General features: G+C 39.4%; 1 protein-coding gene across 11 annotated transcripts in view; it reads left to right on the top strand.

The window, feature by feature from the left end:
- trpm3 (transient receptor potential cation channel, subfamily M, member 3) overlaps positions 1-26894 on the top strand; it is a 106748-nt gene that overhangs the window by 58328 nt on the left and 21526 nt on the right. For 4 of the 11 annotated variants that reach the window (XM_069178552.1, XM_069178549.1, XM_069178557.1 and 1 more), the window contains exons 7-15: positions 3734-3908; positions 4565-4688; positions 13313-13385; positions 17567-17667; positions 18018-18152; positions 18259-18309; positions 23178-23213; positions 23377-23517; positions 25700-25729. In XM_069178552.1, coding sequence (XP_069034653.1) covers positions 3734-3908; positions 4565-4688; positions 13313-13385; positions 17567-17667; positions 18018-18152; positions 18259-18309; positions 23178-23213; positions 23377-23517; positions 25700-25729 — 866 coding nt within the window. The remainder of the gene's footprint in view (positions 1-3733; positions 3909-4564; positions 4689-13312; positions 13386-17566; positions 17668-18017; positions 18153-18258; positions 18310-23177; positions 23214-23376; positions 23518-25699; positions 25730-26894) is intronic. The other 7 variants (XM_069178559.1, XM_069178554.1, XM_069178556.1 and 4 more) reach the window with 3 other exon arrangements.

Here is a 26894-nt window from a genome sequence, read left to right as displayed (position 1 = left end):
TTCAGTCTTGGATTGATGAACATAAACACAGGGTAAACATTTACCCTGTCATATGACACTTACTCTTTAACAGATTAGCTCTCCTGCTTTGGGTTTTCCATTTAAAACAATAGATATGCACGCTACGTGTTTTCAAATATTTTACTTGATATAAAGGCAGAGATAAGACCACTTGAAATGATTCAAGGGACTCTCAGCTTTCTAACAATCGCAGGATATATATTTTTTTTTTTAAAGTCCAAAACAAATAGAAGTTGGCAGAGCGTTAACACTGCTAAGTTAAAGGCTTCTGTTCCAAAACAAGCCTCCAGGAGCAGCATTAGACGGTCTGGCAGTTTTTGAGAGGTGGCTCCATTCAAAATTCAGATCATGTCCTTGAATTCTAGAAAAACTTGCAATACAAAAGTCTGAAAAGAAAGAAAAAAAACTTTCTTGAGCATCACACAAAGAAATGTTACTCACTGAATGATCATAACCATTAGGTCTAATAAAATATAAAGGCTGTAAGAGTTGTACCAACATCATATTTTCATGAGCACCCGCAGCAGGAAGCAGCAGAAACATTATTGCTGTGAGGAGGCAGCTTTGATCAGAATCAAAGCCCACATGTTCGGTTCTTTTTTTTTTTACAATTGGTAACACACATTTCTTTATGCTGAGTTTGCTTTTTTAAGACTGTGCAGACTGGTATCTCTTCCAACATGCAGCCCAGCACAAAAGTTAATCTCAGCTAAAATGCAGTATTACAAACAAACCACTTAATACACATATCAGAATGAACTACCAACAACCTTTGTCTCCCATAAGTAACACTTTGTCACTCAGTGACCCAAAATCACAATCAGCAGGTAGCATTACAATATGTATTACTATTGTCTTTGAAATCTCTTCTATATATCTATGTATGTTTATTTATCTGTTTAGCAAAAACAAATATTTCAGTACACCAGAATTTCAATATAAAACGATACATATTCACTGTAGATTCATGTAGAGGATAGCTACAGATATAAAAAATAAAACACAACAGTCAAGCCTTTCTTATGCATTTACCCACAAGTTCTCATTGACATCACACCCTACAGTATGTCCACTCTGGCTTTACGCCTGGGAGAGACTCTCTCTGCATTCCTGTCCTTGGCAATCCTCTGTAGATACAGTACATCAAAAAATCCTGCATTTATGGCTTCCAGAAGAGATACAGTATCTGATCATGTGGCTGGTGGTCATAAACCACACACCTCCATGGTGAAAATAGTTCCTCTGTGGGCTTGAGCAATGAAACAAAGGTGGAAGGAAAGCTGAGACCATCCCTGGATAGGCTGTAAACCATTTCTGTAACCAGACATAAATGGTAAAATACCAGACTGTCCCATGCAATTTTGAAATGTTTTGAGATGTCTTTTTCAATGCAGATGCAGCAGAATTGAGCAAATTACAGAATTTACAGTCATTTGGAATTTTAGTAGGTAACAGAAACAGTTTGGCTCTACTCGCTTTTTTTTTTGTTTTCCATTGGACAAAAGTTGTGGTTCATACCTGTTACCGAGTTCTCTCTTTGCTACCACCTTTGTCGAAGTTCCAAGTGTCCTGAGCCGATTCTAAAAGATGTTGTGAAAACGCTGCAGAGCACCGATTGGTCAGAGAGGATTGTCACAATCACTGCATCACTGTGTAGGTGACACAAAACATTATGCACAAATTTGCCATTGTTACTAGCCAACCTACTGTAAGGGCCGCAACGGCAACCCGCAAAACCACACCGTGGGTAATTGAGGAGATGTGTATGTTTTTCTGTTTGTTTGCCAACAAAAGGATCCCGCAAGTGTATATGTCGTGTCGGAGAAAAGGTCATGTCATTTTCATGCGGCATTAAGGGGGAAACTAGTACCAAAAGGGAGTACAATTGAGTAGAGTAGAGCCAGTAGCAGCAGTAGAAAAGGGTCTTAAATGCGAATGGATGGTAAATACACACAAGTTTTGTGTCAAAGCTTTGAAAGCAATCCAGTTTAATTAACAATGATTTCTTTTGTGCTGCATGAAGACTTTTGAGAAATGCATGTTTCCAGTTTTAAAAAGCATATCCTCATTCCCAGAGGAATGAATGCAGATGTTAAGGCTGTAGCTAATTATAAAGGAACTAACTGTGAATGGAAGGTCTAAAGTCCTCTTAAAATGTGCCTGCTGGTTTTGGTTAGTAAGACAAAAGAGAACTTTATTTCATTTGTGGTGTTGTTAATGTGTGTGTATGTGCATCTGTCTGTGTTTATGTGGCTGTATGTGTGTCTGTTTGAGTGCACAAAGACAGAACTTCCTGCTGCCAATTAGCCATGACACAGCTGTGCTTTCCCCTCCTCATCTGCTCCTCGGTGGGTTTCAGTTGAACAATAATCTACTTTAGATACTGCAGCCTTGCCTCTAAAGCTCACTAGTCATCAATATCAATGCTTGACCTGACAAAACCACAAGCTCACACACACACACACGCGCACACACACACACACACACACACACAGCTAACCACAATAATAGAAATCCAAAAGAAATGGAAGAGTCATTAGTCTGCTCCTCTCTCATTCTGCTCTGTTGATGTATGGTCATGTGATGTGTCGTGGCACAGTGACGTTTTACTTCTTTGAAGTAGGCAAGGCCCCTAAAATATTCTCCTTATGTAACTGTCCCTGTTGCAAGGCCGCACAAGGCTGTGTGAGGCAAAGCGTAATGGTGGGTATCCTTCTGAGTACGTGCGTGTGCTCCTGTTTGTGAGTGTGTGCACACAGTATGTAAGCGCGCATTTGTTATGTGCCTGTCTGCCTGCGTGTTTGAGAAACAGACTGTGCCTTCTCCTTTGTGAATTATGCACACCAGGATGATGATGCAGGGCAGGGAAGATCAGGCAGTTACACAGATTTTGAATTAGAAGAGTCAAAATACCCAGCATAAAACAACCACATGAAACAGAAGGGGAAGGAGAGGATGAGAATGAAGTGACTATGGAAAGAAAAACTTTAGAGAGGAAGTGGGACAGAGAGCCGGGTGAGGAAATGGATTCGGCAGAGACCACTAAGTAGGAGAAGAATATAAGGGGGTGAAAGAATGAGACTCTGGTGGTTTAACGTGATGTTTGGTGGTTCTAGTAAGAAATACAATCCAGAGACAAAACTAGAAACTAGAAAGAGAAAAGCAAAGCTAAGTGTGGATATTCCTTTGAGAGTTTGGTGATAACTTCCAAATCTACAAATCAAATCTTCAAATTTACTCTGTGTTCCTATTATAATTGCACCATGTAGAGTTATCCCACCTGCTAATTATGCATAATTACCCTGAATAGCTTGTGATTAGTGGGAAGGAGCCATTTTGTTTGACATGGGGATTTATGAAACTCTCTCTCACACAAACACACACACACACACACACGTATACACATCTCTATGGAAGAGAGCACAAAGCACAAAATTGGCTGGATATTTTTGGTCTAGGTGCTTTTTAAAAACCTCTCCCATAAATAGAGAGAGTCTTGACAGTGGAGTCATGTGTCATCACAGGTATCAAATTTCCCCCTTGTTAATAAATGTAGAACCGTTTTTTTTAATTTATGGATCACTGATGTAATGGCACCTGTTTATTAGTTCTGTTTTTGCTTTCCTTAACTACCTTCTTCATTCCCTGTTCTCCTCTCTGCTATCTCTCCTCACCGTCTGTTTCTCCTGCTCCCACTTGTTTCTGTGTGCAGGTATTGGTCAGGGTGTACCAGTGGTGGCTCTGATTGTAGAGGGAGGCCCTAATGTGATCTCCATAGTGCTGGAGTACCTCAGGGACACCCCTCCAGTCCCTGTGGTGGTGTGTGATGGCAGCGGCAGAGCCTCAGACATCTTGGCCTTTGGACACAAATACTCTGAGGAGGGAGGGTATGCACTGACATGCATACATTATGCAGTGATCCAAGGACAAATACAACCACGGATTTATACAGCTTACACTACACTTCCCAAGATTTAATACTCACAATATCTGACAATTTGATGTTTGTTTATTGTTATTGTGCCTTTTAATTACATTTTACAAAGAGACTTGATCTGCACCAGCGACATAATTCTGCAGCCATCCATTTTGATGAACAGTTAAGATATGGTATCAAGAAAAACTTTAAGTGATGCCTACTTAACCTTCCTGCTGTACTCGGGTCGTTTGTTGCATCAAAATGGCTGTGAAAACGGGTCACGAAAGACCCGAGCGCAGCAGGAAGGTTAAAAAAATAAATGTATGTGCTGATGCTTTACTTTAATTACACACAAGTAAACATTTAGGTTATATTTCCTAAATAAATTCAGAATTGTTTTTAGAGCTTCATATACTGTATCCAGTTACAGATGAAGATAAACTTGCAAATTCACGTCTGACCAAGGACTCAGAGATAATAGTGCTGAGAGTCCCAGTCAACCTTGGTTTCACTTAATAACAAACAAATCTAATTTTCCCTGTCACCATTTTCTTCCCTTTACCTCTATCTGACCTGTTTCCTGACACTCTCTTCTCTTTTCTCCACACCTCTCTGCTTCTGCAGCATAATTAATGAGTCTCTAAGAGACCAGTTGCTGGTGACCATCCAGAAGACTTTCACCTACAGCCGCACACAGGCCCAACATCTGTTCATCATTCTCATGGAGTGCATGAAGAAGAAGGAACTGGTGAGTGGCTGTGTTTCACAGACACATCCTTCATACATGTGGACACACACACTCCAGTGTCCTCTTAATACACATATTTACTGTATATTTTCATATCTATACATGCAGATGCATTAAAAGCAAGCTGATGAGTAGTGCATACATGAAACATTAAAGTACAGGCATACTCAAATATAGACACACACACACACACATGTTCAGACACAATATTAAACCACTAAGAACAACAATATCACCATTCCCTTCAGCTTTGATGGATACAAAATGTTTTATATATATATACACACATATATACATATATATATTTGAAGGAGGAACTAAATGGATTTGTCAAATGAAGCTTTCTCATCATGAAACTTTCATTGAGGCAATTATTACGCCATCTTTTATGTATGACATGTAATGTTAAGTAGATGTAAATGGATTCAGATGACGTTCTGGACCAGATGGCCTCCACCTTGACAGTCTGTACCCCTTTAGCAGTGTTTAAGTCAAGACACGCGTCTTGTCATGCATGACAGTCACACACGGCCCTTTCTCCTGGGGAGGAGTCTCAATCCCTATAGAACTCCATCAGTCCCAACCTCTTATTAATGCTGTTTAATGTTGTGTTTGTAAAGCAAATCCCCATACTGTAAATCATTACATTTTAGGGTGAAGCCGTGGTTTGAGGTAAGAAAAGTGTTAAATTTTGGTGTACGATTAGGAGAGTAGTGATTAAGTAGTGCACACTACCACTGCTGAATTATGAGTGCCTCCGTGTGAGAGTGTGTGCAGCACTCGGCCTATTCACTTAGCAAGTTGGTGGTTGTCACCATTCAGTGACAAAGTAAACCTACTTACCTCTGCTAACGGAAAGTCGTACACACTTTACATTGTGTCAGTTGCAATCTGCAACCTCAAAGCCAGATGCCATTAAATTCTACACATGACTTCTTCAAATTATCATATTTTATTTATCTGATGTGCAATGTTCAAAACTTGAAAATGAATCAAGCAAAACATGTTGCACAAACTATGTGCAAATCAATGAGTCATCACTTTGGAGTCATGTGGACGCTAATTGGGAGCTGTGGCTTATGCTTAAAAATGTAACGTCTAATGTCTCTACTGCAAGTTTTTATTTAAGTTTATACATGTATTCATTTGAATGATGCACAAATGAACCAGTGTGGTTTAAATAATGTCTATTATTATTGTCCATATGTGGTGCCAACTTCAAAGCAGTACAAATTAAACTATTGTCAATCTAAGCTGTGCGCTTATCTTCAGAATCCGAATCACTTTATTGGCCATGTATGTTAACACATAAAAGGAATTTGACTTCGGTTATAGCTTCGCTCTCAGCGTCCAAAAAAACCCCAAACAGACAGACATAAATAGACATATAAAACATAAATAGACACATTTACAGCATAGGAATGAATGAATATGTACATATATACACTGTTAGTGAATTCAATGTTCAGATGAGTCTGAAAGAGTGGCTCATTAAGAAAAAAAGATGGTAACCATGGAGGAGCTGAGCTCAGTAAACCAAAGCAGATAGCTGATAGTGTCATTTTGCGAATAAATTTGTAATTAATAAAATACACACGCATACAATCTAACTTTTAGTAAAAGTGCTGAGCTAGAATCCAGTATGGCATATGGAAACATGATGACTGGGATGTTTGAAATGACTCAAGCATGTGATAGTCTGCCCTGTTTGTAAAACTCCTGTAGGTTAATTATTTTATTTTGTGATTCAGTTATTTTAGAGAACAGACTGAGTCTAAAACCACACAAAGTAAGTACATGGACACACAATTGCACACATTATTTGTGGGCGACCCAGCACTGGCCATGGCTGTGCAAGCGTGTAAGTGGATTGATCGGACCCTCAGTAGGGTTCGAGTGGCTGACTGATGCTCACTCTGATGGATCCTCTGAACACAATATACCAGAGCAGAACAATGTGGTGTGATTCATTCAGCAGGAGCAGCTGTAAAGCCCAGATAATCTAATGCTGCCTCTCTGAACTTACAAAACTATGACCACTGCCATATTGAAGCTGAGCACTGAAAGTGTATTTTGACAGTATTAGCAGTCCACAACCATGCTTCACCTTTGACTTAACATATTTGCAGTGTGCTGGCCAATTAGGTACCTTTTAATATTAGTTGTGAAAGAATGTAACCTCCCTGATCTCTATACTACTCTTCTAGTTGTTGTAGTGGGGTAATACAGCTCGTGTGTAAACTTGTTTATCTCATACACATGTATGATCGCAAATAGCAGAGTGCAGCAGTGTTTTCCTACAGTGTGTTTGGTGATTATATAGAGGCCTTTGTGAATATTGAAAGGGATAGTCATCTCTGTCTTACAGCCTTAATAATGCTGTAAAACATTTACCAATAAGATTAAACTCTATGAACTCTAATAGTGCATTTAGTGGCAGCTATTAAATTTTGCGTTTGTCTTCCATAAAAAGTCAGGCTATTCCCAAAGGACACATGCTGCAATTATCAGTGCCCATGCACCATGCAGAATGTCTCAGAAAGCCAAAGTTATTTGATAATTGTGGTTTGTTGCAGAAGAGAGAAATAGATGTGTCATCTCTCTGCTGTCTGGCACCTCTCTGTCTCTCGTACACCACCACTGCACACCACCCTCCTACTTATCAGCCTGATAGGCATCACATGGGCTATCCCCCTCCACCTCGCACTCACTACGTTTCAGCACATAAAGCGTCTATTTTCAGTTTTCATGCCCCACACTCATCTGACAGAACAGAAATTCTCCTATTTTAATCAGTCCAGCTGTCTACACAGATGGCACACAGTGATTGTGTATGGTGTTCTGAGCTCTTCCAAATGCAAGTGACTTACCACTCAATACTGTGCCTCAACACGCCCAGTGTACAGGGCGCTGGAGTTGCTGCTGCTGGTCTGCTAATGTGCTGCTCATGCTATACCTTTTAAGTAGACACTGAGTCAGAAAGCTGCAGGTGTTGTGTCTATGTGTATAATGTGTATAAGAAGGGAAAGGAAATACTGTAGTGGCAAAACGAATGATGTGAATAAGCAAAAGAGACCGTTTCCATTGTCCCGTGACCATGATTAACCAGTTTAATTAGAGACTGTCTAGTAAAGCTCATTAGTTAAATTTCCATGTTCCTTATCACAGCGTTAGAATTGTTCTCACTTATGATCCAAAGGCGTTTCTTTTTCACCAGCCATAGGTAGCTTCAGGTAAGATAGAGGCCACCATCTATTCTTCTAACCCTAACCTAATGTGTCACCATGTGGAGTGTGCAGGACCAGACAGCTAACTGCTTTGTTACCGCCACTTTCACATTACATTGTGAAAAGATTTTTCAGCAAATCCACCAGTAAACTAACTCCTCTGTGTCTAGTCCACCATGTCCGACTGGCATTTGCACACCAAAGCCTGTTTGTACTGACTTCCCATGTTAACACCCAGGTCAGAAGCTGGGTCAAAAAGCCCCACTAGCAGCAAATGCAAGTTGATCATGAGTCAGTGCATTGGTCTGAAATGTGTGTGTGTGTGTGTGTGTGTGTGTGTGTGTGTGTGTGTGTGTGTGTGTGTGAGAGAGAGAGAGAGAGAGAGAGTGAGAGAGAGAGAGAGAGAGAGAGAGAGAGACTATGAGAGTGTGTGTTAGTTTCTGTGCCGGTGTGCTTGAATTTTTTGGCTCTGCGGCAGGAAAGTCAAAGACTGGGAGGAAAAGAGATAGACTAAAGGCGACTGGCTGAGATAATCTATGAGAGAGTGAGAGTGTCTCCACTTAAGGGGGCAAGTGAAGAGAAGGAGGAAGCTTTTTCCTTATTTTCAGCATGTTGATTTATTCATGTAGACATTTTACGCTTGAGTGATTTCTCTGTTTTATTTATTGTGCTCAGGTTTGTTTATGCTTTACATAGAGAGGGAATAAACTTGCAATGTGTGCACGCTGAAAGCTATATGTATGTTCTGTGTATACCATCAGTGTTTAATGTTTTTATCTTTACCAGAAGTGGAACATGCTGCTGTATTTAAGCCTCATGTTAATTTTTTTTTGCTTTGATATTGTCATTTCAAGATGCTACATGATGAATTTTATCATTCACAATAGAAAAATTATATTGTTGTGTTTCTGTAAAGCAAAGGCTGAGAGGTGTTTTTTGCTGCTAGGAATAATAGTGTCAATATTTTATGCTTTGATTTTGATTGTGCTGGCTCATTTCCCAGTAAAAAGAAAATTGGTTCTGGTAGATGATAGATTCTCTGTTGGAAGAAAAGCAGAGGGGGGAAATGACTGCAAATCTAACTAATGACTAATGTGTAAGCTCTCGAGTTTTACACGGGGTAACAGATGTAATGTATTGATAATGTTGTGGCAAATACTACTCAGTTACATTGACATAATTCACGAAAGACTGTTATGTTTTGTTATAATGGCCCTTTAAGAGCTGGTCACAGGTTTGATGCAGGAGATGGTGATACCACATTGAAGCATCTGGTTTTCAGTTGTTGTGATGTGTGAGGGAGACTAAACCTCACAAGTTGTTTTTGACTGAAAAATAAGACTCTGATCCTAATTGTCCCATCGACTTGCACAATATATTAGAAGTGCAATAAAAGCCAATTCTAAAAGAAAGCATAAGACACGTTTTTAACAATTAGTCTAGATCTAGATAATAAGGATGATTATCTTCCTCATATATCTGCATCACTTAACATTTTATTTTATACCTTCTACACAAAGGTGGAACAGTTTTATATGAATGTCAAAGAAGCTCTCTGAAAAGACGACAGGCTGTGTGAGAATCATGCCTTTAAATATCACCACATCCTGTTGTCACTTTTCTTAAAATGTGTGAATCCAATCCTATGTCTGATTAAAAGAGCAGTGACTCTTTCTCTCCCCTGCTCTTTCCCTCTTAGGGGGGTACAGGATGACTGCCCCGGTATCTCCAAGCTTGTTATAAATAATTGAATGTGGAATCGTCCTTATATGTTTAATTCGGATTAAATATTGAGGAGGAACCACCAGCCCACAGTGTTCCTCCGCCTTCCTGACAAGAGAAATTAATAATGAGTAGGAGGAAGATGAGGAGAGCGAAAGAGTGACTTAAATGGACCAAAAAAGAGGGAGGGTGGGAGGAACTGTAGTTTGTGTGGATATAGGAAAATCAGGTACGAGCAGAGAGTTTGAGCCACAAACACAGACATACTGGACAGAGTTTGATATCAGCAGGATAGTTTAACAAATTGATATTTCATGAACAGACTGTTGGTTTTTGTCCCTTGTCAGATCAGAGCTTCTACCATTGTTAATGTACGGGCTGAAGAAGATGCTGAAACGTCTATGTGTGTGATTGTGCATACACATTTGTGTGTGTGTGTGTGTGTGTGTGTGTGTGTGTGTGTGTGTGTGTGTGTGTGTGTGTGTGTGTGTGTGTGTGTGTGTGTGTGTGTGTGTGTGTGTGTGTGTGTGTGTGTGTGTGTGTGCGTGGTGTCTGCCATGTGTCTTGTATGAACATGTACGAGCATGTGCCTGATAAATGAGGATGAATGTTTTGCAATCAGCTTGGCTCACTGGCGTGTGAAGAACAGTTTTCTGATCCTCCAAGCATGTAGCTTAGCGTCCTCTGAAGATGCTTGAATCCTTCAACAAAACCCAGTCACACTATGAGAGATAGCACTGCCATTTCTTGGTTTATTTCATAGATCCCTCTTCAATTTGTAAACACTAAATCCTCCTCCTTCTGTCTTCCATTTGCATTACGCACACTTCCTCTTTCCTGCGGCCTCATGTATATTCTCCCAATCCTTGCCTTCACATGTCTCCCTTGTGTAATTGTTCATACTTCTCTCCTTCTTTCCTCTATTGTTGTCTGAAGACAGCTTTAATGTACAATAGATGGTTGAATTTATGCCAAGAGTAAAAAAAAAAAAAGAAAGAAAATTGAAGCAAAGTCTAACACTGTGCTAAACCTTTGCTCATACAAAGTTGTAAAAAATAGACAAGGTAGATGGTGTCTGTTTTACCTTTGGACACACTTATTGATTCTCTGTGGAATTGTTGACATTAAACTAGCAACCTTGCATTGTCAAAGAGGATATGTAGCTCAGCCTCTAAGCAGTAGAGCATCTGTGATAGCAGATAGCGCATATCCACAGGGTCACCTTGGGGGGGGTAATTGGGGGAAGTTAAGAGGGACTAAGAAGTAGAGAGGATGTAGTCAAAGCAGGGGGTGGGGGTAGCTGTAATATTAGTGGCTGGGAAAGATGATGGGTGGAGGAAAGGAAGTGGTGGTAAAGGTAGAGAGGTCTGGAAGAAGAACATCTTCTATAATCATATTTGAACCATCACACCATAATCCATGTTAGTGTTAAAGGAAGCCAATAATCCTGTGTGTGTGTGTGTGTGTGTGTGTGTGTGTGTGTGTGTGTGTGTGTGTAAGGAAACTCTCAATTCCACTATGATGATAACCACAGGGTGTAACAGAGAAGTGGCCAGAAAAGAAAACTGTACTGATTGTGTGAAATTGGGCACACATATGAATCACATCCTTAAAGACTGTAGATAACTGCTTTCATCCTCTTTGACTCTTTCTATTTCTTTGCCCATCTGAGATTGGTTATTTCTATAACTGATCTTGTTAGATGATCACACCCTTGCATACATATAGTTTGACCTTTTCAAGTCACTACCTAGGAGCAGAGAGAAGACTAATCTCTCCTGGAAACAGACTCTACATGCATACTCAGTTGGACCATAGTATGTTCAACAGATGGCTCCCTAAATGTGTTGCTAATGCCTATTGAAGTGAAGATAGAGATGCATTCTAGCATATAATAATCTAGCCAGTGGCTATTAAAACACACAAAGACACACACTGCAACATAACATAACTCAGAGAAGCCAACAAAATTACACACCGCACCGATCACTCATTGATGTCCCCCGCTGAAGAAAATCTCAGTCGATACCTTTACATCTCATTGCACTTATGTTTCACCTGGAGAAAGACCCTTTAATTAGACAAGCATGCGAGCAGCACCTCATACACATAAACGCACACACACTTAAAAGCTGCTCTTATTAGCGATTGCTTTTGCAATGCTTGACACAGGTCTTAGGTTAAAGCATGACTTACATGCTCATTTCTCTTTCAGGGAGGAGACAATATCTCATCTGTGTGTGGTGTACAAATGATGAATGAGCCAGCACAATAGATACTGTAAATCATCAATGTGTATGATTTACTTTTGTACATTTACCTCTGGTGAAAAGAGAGAAAGAGAGAGAAGGAAGAAAGGAGAGAGAGGAGGGGAAAGCCTACAACATTGCAGCATTGCCAAAGGGAAGCAGCGGAAACAGCAGCAGCGAAGTTTGCAGATTCCTGGAGGTCCATGAAATGAAGCCATTTAGAGAGGGGAGATGCAGGGAGGAAGGTGGGAGGAGACGGATGGGTGGTTGTAAGGATGAGAGGAATAGCTCATCACGCATTCAGAACACGCATTCTCCCATACACAGCTCCCACAAGGTGCCCTTCACACGTGCACACATTTGATCATGTGTGCCCACACGCGTTAACATCAGTAAGTGTATGAGTGCTCGCTAAATATGAGTTAAAATCCAGAAAAACCATGCCATTTATCAGATTTTCCCCTCAGTTTAAGCTTTCATCCATTAGTTAATCTCACATGAGTTAAAATATCTGCAGCTAAAAGACATGTCAGACAAGTCTGTAAATCACAAGTAAAGTTTATTTAGTACGGCACCTATCAAGAAGCAAAGTCTCAAAATGTTTCATAAGGATAAAAAACTGTATTAACAAAAGTTAAAAAAAAAAAAAAGGTTTTAAAACAGTAAAAATACTGTAATAAAAAAATTATAACAAACAAGCAACAAAAATCCTTAAAAGAACAGAAAAATGACCAGTATTAGACAGCATGGAATGAGACAGAGGACATCAGATCAACCATCTATATGAGCACAACTACAAAGGCACAATCTCCTGTTGTTTTTAGCCGAGTGAGGGACTACCCTAGACTTAATACACGGATAAAGACCTTGACTGGCCTTCGAGTAAAATATTTTCTTTAAGCAGAATCGTAAAAAAGAGATAGATGCAGCATAAGATTAAAAATAATAATAATAATAATGTATTGTAATGGAAGAGCTCCCTATTTCATGTTTTCACTCTTGTTCTCCTCAGCTGCCTTCTCAGCAAATCTTTTTTTTCGCTCCCTCCACAGAACAAGCTGTACTGTGAGTTTTGTGGTGTTCCCTGCACAAGAGACAAGAGAGAGGGGCTACAGTACAATACACCAGAGCATTTCCTCTCTTCTCCTCTCTTTCCTCCTGAGCACTTCAGCAACTGTGTTTTTAGTGAAGCAGTTTAATCCACTGACTGAGAACACTCCTACTCAGGATGTGACAGAATTTCACGATGCTATAAGCCTTGATTCGCTCACTCACACAACAATAGAATGACTCAAGAGTGAAGTCTCTTTCGTGCATTTTGCTAGTGTAGAAAAAAAAAAAGCACCCCTCTTCACAGCCACACTCACTTTTATTTTTTCCTCTCTTTTTTTCCCAATGTGTCCATCTTTCTCTCATTGTCTCTCAGATAACAGTTTTCCGGATGGGGTCGGAGGGTCATCAGGACATCGACCTCGCCATCCTCACTGCATTACTCAAAGGTGGGTGTCTGCGATTGTGTGTGTGTGTGTGTGTGCTGGAGCATGAGTGTACAGCAAGTGGCTTCCATATCATTGCTGCCCCAAAAGAATATTATTTATACAAAAGAATGATATTATCCAGGAAGCATTCCTCTTTCTCCATTTCAGGTGTCTGTTCCAAACTCACTAACATGTTTTTATTTTTACGGTTCATAGCTCAGGATTAAAACATAGACATCCTCACTTGTTTTTTTTCTCTCTCCATTTAATGATTTATGATCATCACAAGGCTGGAAGACTCCAAAGCAAATTTGCAAAATTAAGTCCAGTGTTCATTGGTTTGATCCACAAACCTCTGACAAAAACATCTGAGTTTTTAGCTTGCCATATGTTCGCTTATTTCCCGGTGTGTCCAGCACAACCACCTTTACAACTACATTTCCGTTTCAGTTTTTGTACAGATGAAACAAACAATATATTACATTTTAAATGGTAAGCATTGTAGGTGCTTTTGTTAGCTTTGGACACAGCTACACTTGCTGTTTTCAGTCTTTATCAAGCGAATGCTGGCCCTAGCTACATATTTATTGAATAGACGTCAGACTGGTATTGATGTTCAGGTCTAATTGTTGAACTAACCCTTTAAATGTAAGGGTGATTGTGAGGTTGTGGCTATGGTGCCCTCCAGCTACAGTACTAAAGCCATTTCAGGCAAGCTTGCAGTGAGTTCAGGTTTCTAACTCGGTATGCTAATAAAAACCTGAGATAAAAATAACACCGGCAGATTCATTAATTAGCATGAACACAGCTGCTCATTAACACTGTGGCCAGAGACAAATAATTACAGGGAGACACTGTCAGTCCCCAATGCATTATGAACAAGGCCTTCCCATTTGTGTAATGTCTTTTGAAGTATATATTTCAATTTATGTTGTGTTTATGAAATTTATTTCTCATAAGATCAGTAATCAGACGGATGATTGAAGCACAAGACAGTTATGTGACATAAGCTTTTTACTACTAAGTACTGTGCAGGTGCGTGCATTGTGGCTTGTGTCACACATTCCCAGCTTGAGGTGACTTATCTCTACATGTGTATTACAGTACACAGTTTATGTTGCACACAGCCATTCAGGTGCAACAGTTACAGACAGGCAAGTTGCAACTTAAAGGGCAATATCTTTGTGGGTTTCCCTATACACATATCACACTGCAGCACATAAGATAATCAATCAGGATTGGGGCATGCCACAGTAAAATATACAGGAAGATGACCACCTCTGCCTAACTGGCTGTTGGTCCCTTGTGTGATGCCAAAACATTTCATACCCACCGAAGCATGGTATCTGCATGACTTCTGAACGGGCCCCGATGTATCTGGCACCAAGGCAACTTACAGTTGTAAGTTTCCAAGTGAAGCTGCCGCAGATCCAAATTGTTCAAGGGCATCCCCCATCACTCTATTGCTGATGAATAGTTTGTCCCTCCTTGGTCACCACTGTGGACCAGGAACATCCTACAAGCCTTGCCATTTTGGAGATGCTCCAACCTCGTCGTCTGGCCAGAAACATTTTGGATGTGTCTTTAGACCTGCCCAATTCTCCTGCATCCAACACATCAACAGCAGAAGCTTGAGATCCATATTGTAAGACATTGTTATGCATTATCCAATAAGGGCAATGAATTTGATCAAATCGGGTTACAAAATTTGAGATTTGTCTAGTTTAGTTTTAGATTTCATTATTCCCAGTTCTCTAGCATTTCTCCCACTTCAGTGTTTCCAATACCCATCCTTTTACACACTCTCTCACACACACACACACACACACACACACACACACACACACACACACACACCACACACACACACACACACACACACACACACACACACACACATACAGTATTCAGGCATCCATACTTTTGATTGGTTGTTCAGTAGCTTGTATTGATCATGGTTGCTCTTGCTTCTTCAAGGAATATAGCCCACTGGAATTTGCCCACACACCTCTATGTGTGTGAACCCAGGCACCACACACTCATGCATGTGTACAAAGGAACAGTGAGTCCTATGGGACTGCTTAGCAATTTAGGGTGTATGATTGACTAGCTCAGGAATTGTTCCTCAGAGAAAGATTTCAGTTCAAAGAGAGGGAGGAAGAGACAAAACCAGAGTTTTGAAAGGGGAAGAGTGAAACAAACAGTGTTTCAAATTAGTGCATGATGTCTTTGGCCCAAGCATCACTGATCTTTGTCTTAATCTTAGACTCTTGCTATCTTATCAGTATCATGTATACATGTATCCCTTATGTATTCTGTGGATGCCATTTATTGATCTAACCCTCATTTCAGTTTTTAATCCCTTTTTGAGTCATTTTGATTCACGTTGTGATATAAACGGCATTTAGATGAATGAGTGAAGGAAGGAATACAAATCAAAGAAAGAGACCAAATAGAAAATAAGGAAATTAAAAGAATAAAATCTGAAAAATGTAAGATGCAACAGGAACACTAAGAACAGGGGCAAAACATGCTTTATGGTCAACAGCATGAGGGTCACTTTACATGCCAGTCTCATTCTACAGCTGAGTGAATGAGATGTGTTAAGGCTTTTAGTGTAAAATGAAATCAGTCACATCCTGCCTGAGAGCCTTTTAAAACACAGGATTAGACTCCTTTGCCAAAGAACTAAGCTACTGCCTGAAGCCTAACAAAACACCACACAGTCAGGAATATGTTGTGTGCAGAGAGCAGAGCACAAGTGAGACAGAAAAAGAAAAAAAGAGTGAGTGTGAGTCTGTGTGAAATAAAGAGAGAGATTATGAATAGTGGGAAGAGACACAGCTGGAAGGAAACAGCAGCTAAAGACACATTGCGTAAGTGTGCGGAGTTGGGGGTAATTGATGGTCTGCTGTCTGAAGTAGTCAATATCCTGAAGATTGGGTACATCAAGTCAGTTGGCTGCAGTTCAACCTCCCTGCAGGCAGACAGAAGGAAGTCTCAGGCTTTTGATAAAGCAGGGCCACCCTCCTGTCTTTTAATATTCACATATCTCCACTAAAGCTCTTATTAGTGGGCTTGCATCTTATTAGTGGCACTGTGTCTGAACTCACATCATTAAGCTCTGGTAATGCTGTCTTTGAGTTACAGAGAGCTCTGTGTAAAGGGATGGTATTGGTGTCTACATACAAGGGATTATTATTACTATTGTTATACTTTACCTTACAATGGATTTTTCAAAAGGCTGAGATGAACCGGTTCTTTATTTTTCTCCCTTCTTTTCTTCGATGTGCACACGTAAAATATTAATGTGAACTGCAGACTGTGGTTTTTGTGTTTGAGCTCACCAGTCAACAGTGACGGAAGTGTGCCAGTGCAAAAGTGAACAGCTACAAATAACCTCTCACAGGCTGGCTGTGAAACTTTAGATGCAGTGCTTTTTAAAACACAGAAGCTGCTTCACTTTGTACAGATCACTTCTAAATACTGAGGTTTATTTTATACTTACAGTCTATTTCTTTTGATTTAATTTGAGTTAACATTGATTTAAATTAATACTATCATAAAATCCCTTAATATTGTCTCCTTACATTTGCACGAGGTTTTTAAAAATATTTTAACAAAACATGCATGAAAATGAATGTTTGTTTTTTTTGTTTTTTTCTATTTCTGCCTAATTTTCTATTTTCTGGCTTTTTCCTTTTTTTCTCCTTCTCTTTACATTAGAGATATGTTGAAGTAACTAAGGGACCAGAGTACTGTAAATATCTTTAACAGACACAGAAAATCAAAGGAACATAGTTGTAGTCCACTTTTTATGCAGGGATGCAGTGGAGCATTAAATATAGTGATACATCAAAGAACAAAAATCAAGCTGTCATTCCCCTTTGCAAAGACATCTTCTCTACAGACACACATACTGTAACAGGCACAGCCATAGTCGGGAATGGTGCAGTAATGGAGTCAGTAGACAGGGCGACAAAGATAGTCAGCGCAGCAAAGATCCACCGAGCCTCAAGTTGGATGAAGCTGCTGCACACCATACTTGTTGCCATCCAACCCATCACTTCAACAAAGGAACTACCCATCGTTTTAAAAATATAATGCAATAGAAATCAGATTGAAGTCAGGAAAAAACAGCAAACTATTGAATAAGCAGTTGTGACTTAAAATAATGCTACACTTTATCACACCCATACCAGGTGCCAATGCTTCAGCCCCGGACCAGCTGAGTTTGGCTTTAGCATGGAACAGAGTGGACATCGCTCGCAGTCAGATCTTCATCTACGGACAGCAGTGGCCTGTAAGAAGCACGTACAGTAAAACTAATGATCCACATCCTGCTACAGCTGAATTAATTATATTCACAGAGTTTGTTTGTTCTTGCTGGATTGTCATGAATGCGATGGAGTGCACTGCTTAAAACAAAACAAAAATTAGGGCCTAATTGTCTTTGCACCATGCCTTAGTTTCTAATTGAAGAGCATAGAAGTTATTTACAAGTCATGTTCTTCATATTAGTACCTGATACAGCTTAGAAAAAAGTTGTTTACATCAATGGAAAGTAATTAGAAAGAAATCAGTTCTCCTGTGTAGGTTGTGGTATGTAGTGCATGCTGGTATTATATGTCTTCTCTGCTCTGTGTGCCTCAGGTTGGTTCCTTAGAGCAGGCAATGCTGGATGCCTTAGTTCTGGACAGAGTGGACTTTGTTAAGCTGCTGATTGAAAATGGTGTCAGTATGCACCGTTTCCTCACACTCTCCAGACTGGAGGAGCTCTACAACACGGTAATAACAAGTATACATACAGTGGGGACAACATGGTTTCTTCTAAACATAGGCTGTATCAATTTTTTGTTGTTGTTGTTGTTGTTGTTGTTGTTGTTTTTTACAGCGACATGGACCATCAAACACGCTGTATCACCTCGTCAGAGATGTCAAAAAGGTATGACCATCACTGCCGTCACTTTAGTTCTGTGGCTGTTCAGTCACACTCTTTGGGAATGTGATATATTAAAGAGGACGTGTTTGACTACATAGAGTTTCAGTTGCTTTTTTTTTTGTGGTGTGTGTGTTGTTACTCTGTTTGCATCAATTTGCATATCTACATTTTAGTAGGCCTAGTTGCTGATAACTGCAAATAGAGGCCGGCTTTTCTCTTTCAGCTGGAGTTGCGGGCTGCAGCGGCTGTCTAGAGCTATGCACGACTCGCATCCCTCTCATGACTCCTTAGCAATTTACTCTGTTCTTTCTCTAAGGCACACACCACCATGGTAAACAAACACGACATGTATTAAATATTGTTTTATCCACAGAACTTGAGCAAAGTGAGGCCACAGTGGAACTGCTGTGATGCTGAGGAAGAAGAACTTGTAGTTTTAATTTGTATTATTAACACCATTGTTTAGTCTGGCCTTATTTATATGGACTATTGGCTGATATCTTGAATAGTGATATTGCACAATCCCTTATATGAAACAGCCTTTTTTTTCCATCCACAGTATATTATTTTTGTGTTTAGTGGATGAAATAATGGAATCATCTTTTAGTATGTTTTGGCTGACAAAAATGTAAACACAACAAAGTCTTCATTATATTTTGCTGCACATCTCCGATAGCAATTTTATAATTACTGGAGATAAAAGACAACAACTTAGATTTTACATTCACTTTACGCCTGCGAGCCAATTAAGAGTGGTCCCAATGTAGAGAGATGAATGAGGGGTCAGCAATATCACCGTTAGCATTAAGATGTGTTCTTTTATTAACGTGTTACTGTAATGCCACACGCTCCTCTGAGAGTCGCTCAAGAAGCTTTATGTTGTAATCACCTCTGTCTTTAAATACAGCTCTAATTTCATGTTGGTGTGGAAAGAATATGCAGTTTACAATGCATAACATCTCACTAAGCCATTTCACTAACATGCAAAACACAAACTGTAGTGCATGGCATAATGTTACCATTTTCTTTTTGCAGAGCTGTATGTAATTGCATTAGTGTCGATGGGTGTTTGTGTCATTGTTGTATCATGGTATGACGCTAATTAGATCTAACTGCTGTCCCTTGGGATGAGTCTTCATGCCATCGCTGTTTCCTTTCTTTCTCATTATTCCCCGATGATTGTTGGGCTGTACAGTCAGCAATTGGCAGATATTATTTTGATTCAAATTGCAGGCGTCGCGCTTATATCATTGGTGAGGGCCAATATTTGGTGCCTTTCAGGTGTAATCTGGTCCATTCATTAGATTGCATCACAGTTGAATCAAGAAACAGGAGAATAGCAGCGACTGTCTTGTGGACTACAGCTGCCAAAGCAGAAATTGGTTTTCCTGATAGTAAATAAACAATGTAGCTTTGTGGCCAAGGGTCGTTTGCAATGCATCTTGTGCCTTCTGTCTCACACATCAGGGGAGGGTTGAGAAGAAATTCAAATGTGGTTTTACCTCTGAGTTTGTTTTGTAAGTTGAAAGTATAGCCAGAATCAGCCACAATATTTTGGTTCTATACATTATACTACATATTTTATTAATGTCTATACCCTGATTATGTGACAAGCTGCTGCAGTTTGGGCAAAACTGTACCCCCCAAACAAATACAACTAGTATAAGCTGTTGCAGTGAATGCCTGGGCTATGATGTATGAAGGCAGGAAAGACAAATTAAAAAGTTATTTAGTAGTGCAGGTTCCCCATTAGTAAGTCAGCTGAGACTCTAAGGGCCTGATTTACTAAGATCTCAAATAAAGGGCACTAAATTGCGTGTTTTTTCCCCAAACGTTTGCACATTTATTTTGCACCCATTTTGCAGGTGATTTACTAAGAGTATTTGCGTCAATGATATCAGGTGCAACCACAGAGCGACCACAAAAAGGAAAATTGATCCCATTGAAATTAAGAAATATAAAAATAACAAGAACAAAATGCTATATAAGAGATTATGCCGTGGGGAAAACAAAAAGGCGAAAAAAAAACTAGCTTAATAATAAAATGTCAGCAATAAAAGAGGAGGGACGGTGGATGAGTTGCTTCTAACAAACTCTGAGCAGCAGGTCCAGCTCTTTCCTTGATGAGCAGGTGAATTAGTTTCATTCAGTGCCTCGCAAGTGCTCGGGAACCTTATGTACCTGTGGATTCTGCAGGACACATTCAGGACCCAAGACAGCACACCTGACTAACAGGACTGGGTGAGATATCCCGCAGCGATAAACAGAGACAGGAAAATGCTGAGTCGTAAGAAGTTTTTTAATTGCTGGTATTTCATAGCTTCTCCTTGTTGGCTGTCAATCATCATTCAGTTCATTCAATAACTCAGAAATGTCATTGCTGGACAAACTATATGGCTGAATAATTTTTTGCCTCTGACATCTCAGAAATGTTTAAACAGGTGGAAAAACACATTCTCCGCATATTCTTTGCTTCCCTGCGTCTCCTTCTCACCACAATAATAAGAGCAGCCGTCTCTCCAGATTTGCACACCTGATTAATAAATGCCTTTCAGTCGTACTAAAATACACACAAAATAAATTTTTTTTGCAGGTGATGTGAAGTTTGCGCGTGATTTTACACATACAAACTTTTAGTAAATCAGGCCCAAAGAGTTTCCCAACTATACTGGAATATTAAAACCACAGCAGCACAGTACACAAGGTGCAAACAAACAGTTATTGGCTTGAGCTTCAGCACTACAGGGAATTAAGAAGGCTCAGCTGACCGGTGACTGGTTCATGTATGAGGTATATACATGCATATGGATGTATATGTACAGTCAGCACCATAGATGTATGAATATAAGATATAAATCAGAATTTGCAGTCTTGTGAAAAGATAAGTTTGTTGTATAGCCAATGGAAAATATTTTTTTAACATATTTGGACAAGTACAGATGTGATACTATTTGACACAGTGCCTTTTAATACAGGTGATATACTTGAATAAATAACATAGAATTAAGATGTTGTTATTTTCATGTTTTAAATATATTCAGTAAATAAACACATCAGTCACATTGCATTTGGTACACCTTCAAATCCATGAAATTCAAATCAGGGTCTTCAAGATTAGATGTCATTGATAAGAACCAGAGGTTTAAATACAACAAGTGGAACCTCTGACATCGAGGGTCTGATGTTCTCTTTGCTGTTGGAGTTTGTGATGTAATCTTGCCAAGTTGTAGATGCCTATGAGTCTATCAATGGATTTTGAAAAAATCTCCAAATGAATAAATGTTTCCGCTGTGAGGAAAATAATCTACAAATGGTGTAGATTTTTAACGACTGCCAATTTGTACAAGACTGGCCGCCCCAGCAGATTCAGAAATTCATTCGATGCAAAAAGAAGTCTAAAAAAATGTCATCACTGGATCTGCAGGTAACTCTTGCAACTGTTGGTGTCAAAGTGCAGACAAAGACTGAACAATTTTGACCTGCATGGGAGACATCCCCAGAAAAAAGCCTTAGATGTCCAAAAAGAACATCACACTGAAACTACAGTTTGCCAATGAACACACAGGCAACAATGATGATCTAAGCACACGAGCAAATCCATCAAGGAATGGGTCGAAAGCAGAAGAAATACAGGGTTACGGAACGAACTTTTAAAAACCCAGATTTGCATCCCATTGAAATGTCGTGAGGGTTTTTGAAAGGGGCAGTGCATTCAAGAAAAGCCTCAAATGTCTTGCAAAAGAAGGAATTTTGCACGACAGTGGTCAAAACTTTCAGCCAGCCGATGTCAAAGCCAAATCCAAGTTATTGCTGTGAAAGGGGGCAATATTAGCTTCTGATGCCCAGTGAGTAGTTATTTTTTTACACAGAGGATTACTACATCTATAGATATTTCGCTGGAATAAATGATAGAAAAAGAAAAATGTTCTTATGGTGTTGTTCAAGTATATCTCTTCCCATTAATTTCCATGGGATGCACTTGTTTTTTTCACACGACTGTATGTAGGGCACCACCCATCAAATAGTGATCAGTAGGACAGAGAACATTTCTAGCATCTCACATCTGATTGCAGCACAGTGGAGATGGTGTCAGTGTAGGTGTAAAGATATGTCAGACATGTAAGTGGTGTAGCGCAAAGGAACAGTGGGGGCCAGGATAATGACTGCAGGGTCTGGGGTTGATGTTGAGGGCAAGAGGAGGAACAACGAGTGTTGACATGGCAATAGTCCTCACGTAAAAGTACTTCTCTTCCAATAAGGAGTCTTCCCTCCAGCATTAATAGGTGTCTGTCTATCTTTCCACGCTATTGCCGCTCTCTTCCATTCTAATGAGTCATTTCCACTTTCTTTCTCTTTTCTTCTCTTCTCTTCAGTACTGCATTGAACCTCCCTGAGAAGATCTCATTATTTCCCTAAATGCAAATTATGACAAATCATTCAATTTTTTTTACCTCCTTTGTAATTGTCTTCTGACATTACACTCTCTAATTCCTACTGCACCTGAAATTTAATTGTCTCCTCATTTTCAGCATCTCTGTGAATTTAAGAGAGGAAGTTCAGTTCAAGGCTTTAAAGGGTCACAGTCTCAAAAGGTTTCTGGAGTAATACCATACCTGAAACTGTGACCATTTTTGGATTTAGACACTTTTTTTGGTTACAATGTTTGGGGAATATTTTTCAAATTTCTACATTCAAACCAAGGTCCGCAAAGTTTTAAAGAATTCAAAACATTAAATGAGGAAGTGAACCACAGAGATAATTTATTAGAGAGAGTGGAGGAGAGATCTTGCCTGAGAGTTTCTGTGTATCTCATTTCCCCTGCTCTTGCTTATCATGCGGTTTACTCACTGACATTGTGTGTTCTTTCCAAGCAAGAATATCCAGGGTTCAGTTGGATCTACTTCAAGGTGAATCCGATAATTACGTTTTCTTTCATAGCCCAAAACAGTTTGATATGGATTTTGTGAAGTGAGTGTGTATGACTGTTTGTTTTGTTTTGTACTCTTGTTTCCCTTCGTTTGTTCATCAGTCGATGTGGGTTGTTGCTTGTTAACACCGTTTGTTTTTTAGGGAAACCTGCCCCCCGACTACCGCATCAGCCTCATCGACATTGGACTGGTGATTGAATACCTCATGGGTGGAGCATATCGCTGTAACTACACCAGGAAAAGATTCAGAACTCTTTATCATAACCTCTTCGGACCCAAGAGGGTGAGTGATCGGTTCTCACCTTCATTAGCATCCCACCGTTTAATCAATTTCAGCCCTAATGTCATTAATGGGAGGAACAGTGTCAGTGAAATGAGCCTCATGATCAAGTAAGAGCAAGATGGATAATATAAGCAAATTATGCTTTAATAATAAAATGTTAATCAGGGATCACGCACTCAAAGGGAAAGTCCACCTTGCTGATGCAAGTGGTTGATTAGCATGTAGTACATGTATAATTTTGCTGATTGCGACATAACAATGAGCAGGATGTACTTGAGACTTCAATACACAAATTGTGGCAATTTACTGTTTCGTATATGTTGATTTTAAGACTTGAAGATGATTATCATCTTTCCTTTGCCAAGATAATCAAGTTCTCAAACATATCAGGAAATTGCAGTACAGAAATATTGTGTGTAGAAATTAATGGGCCCAAGTAAATAAACAAAACTTTTATTCATGAAGTACATTTTGATCATAATGTCAACAAAATTAGGATTACAAAGTGCTTTATTGCTACAAAAAATATACAAAACAATAAACAAAAAGAACAAATTGGAGATTTACTATCTACTGTATATCAGACTAAACCATTAGGTTTAAGCTGTTTGTCTTTAAGGTGCAGCTGCTACCTAGACTTTCAAAAGAATGGGATTTGCATTTGTCAACCTAATTCAAAAAAATGGGAGGGACAGAAGATAAGGAACATCTCTCAGTATAATCCAATACAGTTCAACAGCACCACAAATTACAGCCTCCAAAATGACCATAAAAATGAATCAACACCTCTCTCAATCAGATTAAATAAGAAGTGAACATTATAATCCGAATGGAGGGAGGATTTATTTTTGGACTGTTGTAGTGTACACTGTAATTTATGCTTCACCTGTCAGTGGTTTTAATGTGAAAGCCGATCGGTTTGAGGTTACATATCGCAGTCTGAAAGCCTAAATGACAAACACAAGTCCTGAAAGAACACATTTAGAAAAACTCAACATGATGTTAAAGAATGTATTGTTCCGTTGCAGAGAAGTCACTACATTCATATAAAGTGTGATTTCATGGGATCATGGTGCTGTTCATCAGCAGAGGTCAAACATAAGTGTCTCGGTTCCCCTATTATTCATTTCCACATCAAGTAGAGTGGCAGCGCAGCAGAGATGAAGCCTGATGCGACAAATCATCCCTCTATTGCAGTGGCTCTTTCATCATGTAACATTATGATCCACAGAATACACACACTTCATTACAACCCCTACAGCAACTCATCTCACTGATTAGTACACTCAAACAAAGTGGAGGAAGTGATCACTGACATCATGTGTTTGGTGGTTGTGTCTTTTACACCACATATACTGCACAGTATATGATATATGTTCACGTTCTGTTGCTCTGATTTGTAATGCGCTCGTTCTGCCTCAGTAGCTCATACACCTCCCACAGGTGTGATGAAAATAGAAATATACACAGCTGTGTTAAGCGGCATATTTCTACTTGATGTTGCACTTTAGTGTGTGTATGTGTGAGCATATATGTGTGCGAGTTTTTGTGTGCCCGTTTATTTCATTGTATGAGATGGCATGGCAGCAACAAAGCAGCTGGAAAGACACAGATAACGCGTGAGCAAAAGAACAGCAAAGAGACCAAGCAGAGAAGCAGAGAAAGAGAGAGTCAGTTCCAGTTTATCTGTGATTTTCTGGATGAACTGAATGCGCGGTCACACAGTCATGTGCATGCACACACAAACACATGTTAAGTAAGAACAAAGCCTTGAAATAGATGTAGATATCAAAATCCCCACAGGAAACCTGGGTTATTTTTACCAACTCAGATGATGGCTCATGAATGCATAATTCATACATGCCCTGCTTTAATACAGATGCGCAGTACTGTACCAAATGCTCAAATATACTCTTCTTTAATACAGGCAAACACGCAGCTGTAAGAAATTATTGCCGTTCACAAAGTATCCTGTCAATCACAACAGCACAAAATGCTACCCCTCATTTTAAAGAAATACATTAAATGGAAACTGAGTGACTTTCTATATTAGAAAATATTTCTGGCCCTATGTGAGTCTGTCTGTCTATAAGTCTGTGCTATGCTTACAGAATAAATTGCACTTTAAAATACATTCGACAAGGTCTTGTTCTGTTTGTTTATGTTTTTGTTGCTTTTCTAGCCCAAAGCCCTGAAACTGCTGGGGATGGAGGTGAGTCTTGATCCCATCAAGGTTGTGATTCAGTCATTCTTTTACTCTTCCTCTTCCTCATCCCTCGACTCTTCTCACTTGCAACACGTGTCAAGTGTATAGTCGGTGTGCAATCTGTTCAGCACAATAGTCGTCAAGTGTGTGCCGTGTGCAGTCTTTGAAAGGAAGACCTTGAGATGTATTTAATTTATTTTGCTGGCAATCTGTCTACACCTCTGAGTCATGTGAGGGCTTGTCATCATATAAACAGTTAACAAAGCAAACCAAGGTTATTTTCAGTTTATATTTCCCTCAGATTTATAATTTTTTCAGATTTGACAATATATCAGCCCAACGCTTCAGACAGTTTAAATGCATATATCTCATATAATGCATTTCAAAGCAGTCAGGTTACATTTAACTGAATAGGAATTGACAGGATTACATAATATATTGTGTGTGTATGCACATGTATCCATGGTGTACACACCATAAGGCATCCACATCATAAAGCTTTTATCCCAGCGTGTGTCTCAGAGGTATTTATATCTAACATGCATGGCTGTCCGTTCCTTTGTGTTTCTGCCTGTTTGAAATACACCTTCCTGTGCCTCAATGTGAGTTCTGTCTTGTTTTTGCCTGTTAAAATCGACTTATCTCCCTCAATGCTTCGCTCCCTTTTTCTAAAGCAGTTTATTATTCAATTAGTATGGTACCCTTCTATGAAACGAAGTTCATTTATTTCTAAACATCCATAAAATCATAATGAGTGTCACTTGCTGCATAATTTACTATTATCTTTCTTTGTCCAGATAATCTAAGGTTGCACCGAAAGTCATTTTTCAAATGGATGTAATTGACCAACTGTCAGTAGTCCTCAACGGTTAAAATGTGAAATTATTAGAGATCAATGCAGCCATGCTGACATGACATTTAGAGACTAACTGGCAGTGACTCTCTCTCCAGAGACAGTGGGCGAACCTGAAGACACTGACAGCTTCACCTCTAGCGGTGTTCTTTTTACTCATAAGTAAGGGAAAACTATATCATAAGAGTAAACCCTATAAAAAGATGATATGAAGATGTATATGACTCCATGACGCCTGTGTGTTCTCCTCCACCTGTCCTTCCAAAATCAGATTTTCCTACTGCATATGGAAAGGTGAACATAATTTATAAATATAGT

The sequence above is a fragment of the Embiotoca jacksoni genome, unplaced genomic scaffold, assembly GCF_022577435.1.
Source record: "Embiotoca jacksoni isolate LCO1_2020_lvr unplaced genomic scaffold, fEmbJac1.0.p SCAF_8, whole genome shotgun sequence".
NCBI lineage: Eukaryota > Metazoa > Chordata > Actinopteri > Embiotocidae > Embiotoca > Embiotoca jacksoni.
Note: the sequence above shows the minus strand (reverse complement) of the source record. Positions and strands in the feature narration are given on the sequence as shown.